General features: G+C 55.7%; 1 protein-coding gene across 1 annotated transcript; it reads left to right on the top strand.

The window, feature by feature from the left end:
* The first annotated feature begins 2,402 nt into the window (after positions 1-2,402).
* On the top strand, positions 2,403-5,598 carry EIF4E1B (eukaryotic translation initiation factor 4E family member 1B). The gene is made up of 7 exons (XM_011989993.1): positions 2,403-2,417; positions 2,691-2,887; positions 3,263-3,358; positions 4,004-4,067; positions 4,750-4,863; positions 4,997-5,136; positions 5,484-5,598. The coding sequence occupies exons 1-7, from the start codon at positions 2,403-2,405 to the stop codon at positions 5,596-5,598; spliced, it is 741 nt and encodes a 246-aa protein (XP_011845383.1).
* Positions 5,599-6,053: the final 455 nt, after the last annotated feature.

The raw sequence follows: 6,053 nt of genomic DNA, 5'->3' as shown, positions 1-6,053 counted from the left end.
GATGATGATTGTTTTAAGCCACTAAGTTTAGGGTGGTTTGTTGTGCAGCAATAGATAAGTGGGACACAGGTGCTTTACCCCTCCAGGGCCTACCAAATATCACTGAGTTTTGCTTCTACATACCCCTTGAATCTATCATCATCTCTCCATCTTCTCTGCCATCCCATCTGTCACCTAGACGACTACATTAGCATCCTAGTCAGTGTTTCCCCACATCTTGCAGCCACAGGGTTCTGTTTCCCACACAGCAATCCAGAGAACCTGCTGAAAAGCATATCTGATGGCCTCCCCAGCCAGTCTGCACACACTCGAAATGCTCAGTGGCTCCCCACTGTCCCTAGGATCAGGCTCACCCATTTCTTTCTCCCTTTGGCTTCGCCCACATTGGCTTGTCTTCTTGTCCTCTGGTATTCCACATTCCCTTTGCCTCAGGGCATTTGCACATACTGTTCCCACTCCCAGAGATGCTCTCCCCCACCCAGTTAATTATTTCCTATTATTTCTTGTTCATGCTTTAGGTCTCAGCTCAAATACCACCTCTCAGTGAGCTTCTTCCAACCCAGTGGTTCTTAAAACGGGGTCCCTGACCAGCAGCATCTGGGAACTTGTTAGAAATACAAACATCCTGGGCCAGGCGCATTGGCTCACGCATGTAATCACAGCACTTTGGGAGGCCAAGGTGGGCAGATTGCTTGAGTCCAGGCGTTCAAGACAAGCTTGGGCAACATGGAGAAACCCTACCTCTACAAAACAAAACAAAACCACCACCAACAACAAAAACTAGCTGGGCATGGTGGTGTATGCCTGCAGTCCCAGCTACTCGGGAGGCTGAGGTGGACGAGTCAGCTGAGCCGAGAAGTCAAGAGGGCAGTGAACCGAGATGCCACCACTGCACTCCCGCCTGGGCAGCTGGAGTGAAACCTTGCCTCAAAACAATATAAATAAATAAATAAAACGGACACATCCTCAGGCCCAAGCCCAGAACTAAGGCGTCAGAAGTTCTGAGACAGGGCCCAGCAGCGTGTGATGAGCGAGCCGTGCAGGTGATTCTGATGTACACACCTGAGAACTGCTGCTCTGAAGCCCCAGCTTGGATCGTGGACGTTTTAGGTTCTCCCAGCCCTGAATCCCTTTCCTTCAGTGGGTTGTGTTTGTGATGAAACAGATTGTCTGATGGATGCGTAATCTCATAAACCTGAGCGCAGAGCCCGCTTGTTTTTTGCTCATCACCGTAGCAGCACCTAACCCTGTGCCTAGCACATATGAGGGCTTAAGGATGTGGGTTGAGCAAATACTCAGCCTCCAGATGGTCACGAGCCGGGGAGGAGCAGGGCCTTTTATACGTCTGTGATCCTAAAAGTGCCCAAGGGGAGGATGCAAAACTTTAAAGGACCTGGGGAGGCTTCAGCCTCCACAGAAAAGGGGTCATTCAGAAGGCTGAGAAAGGTGTCCAAAGCTTCCCTGCCTTCCTTCCCTATCCCAGTCCCCACCCTCCACAGCCTGGGAGAACCCTCAGCTGACTTCTGTTGAGCAGGAGCCAGGCCTTGTTCTATGGGTTCTATATCATGTAATACCCTCAACAAGCTTCTGAGTTGTGTATGATTAACATTCTCATTTTACAGATGGGGAAACTGACTCGATGAAGTGCCAGCTTGGCCGCAGTCAGGCTAGAATCAGGACTGGAACCCAGGCTGTGTGGCTGCGACCCTGACCCTCACCATCCATGTCAGGCAGAGAACACTCAGGTGAGGCAGGAGGTAAGGTGGGGGCTGTAGGGAGCCTCATGTGTCTCCAAAGGGACTAGGGGCCTGTGAGGCAGTAGGTCCAGGAGGACCTTTCCAAATTCTCAAGAGAAACCAAAAATGTGAATTTTAGTATAAAATCCCCCTATGTCTAAATGTTGGCAGATGATTAAACTTTTAAAAAACTCAGATGCCACTGGGTATGGTGGCTCATGCTGGTAATCCCAGCACTTTGGGAGGCTGAAATGGGAGATCACTTGAGCCCAGGAGTTTGAGAGCAGCCTGGCAACACAGTGAGATCCCTTCATCTCTAGTCAAAAAGATGTTTTATTTAAAAACAAACAAACAAACAGACAAACAAACAAACAAACAAACTCAGGTGCTTCCAGAGACCAGATGAATACCTGCTCCGATGCGAGGATGGGGATGGTGCCAGAGGCCCCACGGCCATGTCAGTGTCTCTGCTTCTGCCATCTGTAGGGCCATCCACCTCACATTCTGGGATCACCCTCCATGGGATGCAGACCTTGCTTTCCCTTCAGGCAGACTCCAAATATTGACCCTTACCTTCATGTCTTGGCCCCCACGGTGTGGGGCTGGGTTGGCTTGGTCACAGCTGCTTCCCCAGCCCCAGGCCTGCGTGGAGAAGGCACTCACTAAATGTTTGCTGTTGAGGTAATCAGGCTGGCCTCTCTACCCCAGTGCACCACGGCCCCGCCCTCTCCCCAACCCCAGCTGGGCGGGGCAGGTGCTGGTGGGTTAAAAGCTGGTAGCTGAGGGCTTTTCAGATGCTGGGTCCTCCATGGAGCCTGAGCTGGGCATGGCTACTGCAGGCCTTGTGAGTGCTCCTGCCTTCCCCTCCTGGAGCAGGGGACGGGCAGGGTGGGCACAGGGACAGGCAGGGCCAGAGCTCACTACCCATCCTGACTCCTTTTTTTTTTTGCTCAGGTGAGTGAAGCTAAGGGTGGAATCCAAGAGTGGAAGGAGGAGGAGAAGGAGAAGGAGAAGGAGGAGGAAGCAGCAGAGAGGACGCCCATGGGAGAAGAGGTTCCAAACTCTCCCAGGACTTTGCTGTCTCTGAGAGGGAAGGCCCGGATGGGGATCCCCATGGAAGTCAAGCTGGAGCTGCACCCCCTGCAGAACAGGTAGGAAGGAACCTGCGGGGGGAACACAGCCCCCTGCTTTCAGGCCAGACTCTGTGCTGGCAGCATGGCCTTGGGCAACCGCTCCTTTCTCAGCCCTAGCTCTTCATCCGTGGGAGGCCAGAGCTGACCTAAGCCTTGGGCCCTGTTGACCCTTCCAGCCCTAACCCCTCAGAGACTGTGGGTCAAACACCCCTACTCCTCCCCTGCCCTTCAGGACAACTGATTTCATTCAACTAAGAGCGGAATTCTGTGCCCCAAATCTCATCTCCCGGTTCGCCCTTGAAGGGGAGGGTCCTCCCTGTCAGTCCAGGCGTCCCAGGAGTGGACTCAGGAGCTCTCTGCTTCCGCCTGGCTACCTCCCGCTTCCCCCACCAGGTGGGCTCTGTGGTTCTTCAAGAATGACCGCAGCCGGGCCTGGCAGGACAACCTGCACCTGGTCACCAAGGTGGACAGTGTGGAGGACTTCTGGGCGTGAGTGTCTGTCCCCAGTGGGGCTAGAGTTGGGGGTCTCTGAGCTCTGGGCTCCCTCTCTCGGGGTTGAGCCAGCCCTCCCTAGGGCCTTTCAGCCTTGGTGAGGGCTGGGGCTTGGTGGGTTCTGCCCAGGGGGTGTAGAGCACAGCCACCCCCCACCCCACCACCTTCTCTGGGCTCAAGGAGAGAACCTGGGGAGTGGGAGGAGCAGGGAGCTGACCCTGACTCAGCCACTCCATGACTTCGTGACCTGGGCAAGTTCCTTCCCCTCTCTGAACCTGTCTCAGCTGCAAGGGGAGGACTCGGCTGCCCCAGTGTCCAGGTGCTCACAGGAGTGGCTCTGAAAGGGCTGCACTAAGCCCTAGGGAGGGCGAGAAGGCCTTGGCTGTAGCTGGAGGAGGGTGCACGAGGGGGTCCAAAACCCTCCCCAGGGGTTGGCTCAGCCTTCACTGGGAAGGCTCTGTGGAGAAGGTGGGTCTTGAGAGTTTGGATAAACGGGGGGTGAAATCCCAGGTGGCAGGCCAGTGTAAGCAAAAGCTTGGAGGCCATGGGGTCGGATGAGGAGTTGGGAGGACTGAGCCCAGTTGGAACCAGGCCCTAAAAAGCCTTGACTTTTGGCATGGGGGGGCGGGGGGCTCTGTCCAGGCTCTACAGTCACATCCAGCTGGCCAGCAAGCTCTCCTCCGGCTGTGACTATGCCCTGTTCAAGGTAAGCTCCCTTTCCCTCCTGCAAAGGGACAAGGGGTTGATCCCTCCCAGCTTCCACTGCATTAATCCCTCAGAGGGGTGGGGGTGGGGAGCTACGGGCCACCTCTCAGCACAGTTGCGGTTTCTGACTGGAGGAAATGCTTTACAGGAGCCCATACTGAGTAGGCCAGGCCCAAGCCGCACCTTGGAGGACCTTAAGAGGCGGGAAGGGGAAGAGGGAGGGAGAGAGATTGCTGGCCTGGCTCCTTAACTAGGGAAGGGCATCAGAATTGCTTGAGGACACTCACTGATGCCACACCTATCCCTGGAGGGCTGACATTTAGAGATCTCCCCAGGTGACTTCTGCCCTGCCTGGGAACCATGCAGCCAAGCCCGGGATGTCCCCCTTGCCTGCACTGGGGTCTGCCCCCTGAGGCTTCCATAATCCACCCCCATTTGAATGCTTGTCTCTAGAAACTCAGTAAAGGAGACATGCACATATACAACACTATACAAGGTGACCAGTGCTGTCTGTCCGGGGGCTGAGTAGCTGGGGGTGGAACCTGCTTGCACAGAGGGAAGGAGGATAAGAGAATCTGGCCTACTTAGGGCCTCAGCAGAGAGCGGATAAGGCTGGGATGGTAGGTGGGTCCCCACTTCCCTTTGAACACAGGGAGGCAGTTGACTTGCCATCTGCCTTGCAGGATGGCATCGAGCCCATGTGGGAGGACAGCAGGAATAAGCGGGGTGGCCGCTGGCTGGTCAGCCTGGCCAAGCAGCAGCGCCACATTGAGCTGGACCGGCTGTGGCTGGAGACGGTGAGTTGGAGGAGGAGGGTCCTCAGGGGAAGAGACGGGCTGTGTGGGTCTCATGGTGGCAGTGGTCTCAAGGATGGCAGGCCAGTCCCTATGTCCCAGCCGGTGATCTCACAACTCCCTACTTCCGGTCCAGCTGCTGTGTCTGATCGGGGAGAGCTTTGAGGAACACAGCAGGGAGGTATGTGGGGCTGTCGTCAACATCCGCACCAAGGGGGACAAGATCGCTGTGTGGACGAGGGAGGCAGAAAACCAGGCGGGCGTGCTGCACATTGGGTGAGGAGGTTCTCTGGCACGGGGTGGGGGCTGGGTCTCTTCTAGAGGGAAGGTGGGTGGAGGTGGCTTGGCCTGCAAGGGAGACCTCTGGAAGTCTCCATAGCCTGTCTCCTTTCTGCCTTGCTCACCTGTATGGAAGGGTCTGGTGTCCAGATTTCTAACTTTCTATTATGGCAGTGCAGTTCTCCTTTTGCATTAAGGGGGTCATATTTTGTTTTTCCACATGGGTAAGACACAACAGGTGTGGCTGTGGCCAGAATGAGGGAAGGAGTCTGGTGGCCTAGGTTACCTCTAGGACCCTCTGATGACTACCTGTGTCTCTTTTCCTGTGTCCCCCGCACCTGCAGGCGTGTATACAAAGAGCGCCTGGGCCTCTCCCCGAAGACCATCATTGGGTACCAGGCCCACGCAGACACAGCCACCAAGAGCAACTCCCTAGCCAAGAACAAGTTTGTGGTGTGAAGGGGGCCTTGGCACCCCTTCTCTGTAATGGGACAGCCACCACCCGAGCCTCATTACTTTGCGGGGGTGGAGTGGGGTGGGACTGGGGATCAGACAGCCCTAGTTCTTACTTGTCCTCAAGTGAACAGGAATGCAAACATTCTTTAACATGAGTTGGGGCCTGGGCCCTAGGGGCCAGGTGGGGGTAGTGGTGGCAGTCTGAGGACCTAGCTTGTCCCGGGGCCACAGGACAGCAGGAGGGTGGAGGAAACTCCCGGGGGTGGGGTGAGTCATGGGGGGGAAGGAGAGCTCTATGGTAGGCGGAGAAGCCCATAGTCCAGTGTTTACTCTGTTTCTACCCAAGAAGGGGGCGAGGTGACCTGAGAGACAGACTCTCCCATGGGTGGGGGGCTCAAGGGCACAGACACTCTGGAGGGTGAACGCCATCATTTGTACAGAGGGATATGTGGGTTGCT

Source organism: Mandrillus leucophaeus, unplaced genomic scaffold, assembly GCF_000951045.1.
Source record: "Mandrillus leucophaeus isolate KB7577 unplaced genomic scaffold, Mleu.le_1.0 Scaffold366, whole genome shotgun sequence".
NCBI classification, from domain to species: domain Eukaryota; kingdom Metazoa; phylum Chordata; class Mammalia; order Primates; family Cercopithecidae; genus Mandrillus; species Mandrillus leucophaeus.
This window is presented reverse-complemented; position numbering and strand designations above follow the sequence as displayed.

Bases quoted from the DNA above. Each gene is read 5' to 3' on its own strand.
- EIF4E1B (XM_011989993.1), top strand. The intron at 4,864-4,996 runs GTGAGTTGGAGG...CTTCCGGTCCAG, and splicing joins ACCGGCTGTGGCTGGAGACG to CTGCTGTGTCTGATCGGGGA. The intron at 5,137-5,483 runs GTGAGGAGGTTC...CCGCACCTGCAG, and splicing joins GCGGGCGTGCTGCACATTGG to GCGTGTATACAAAGAGCGCC.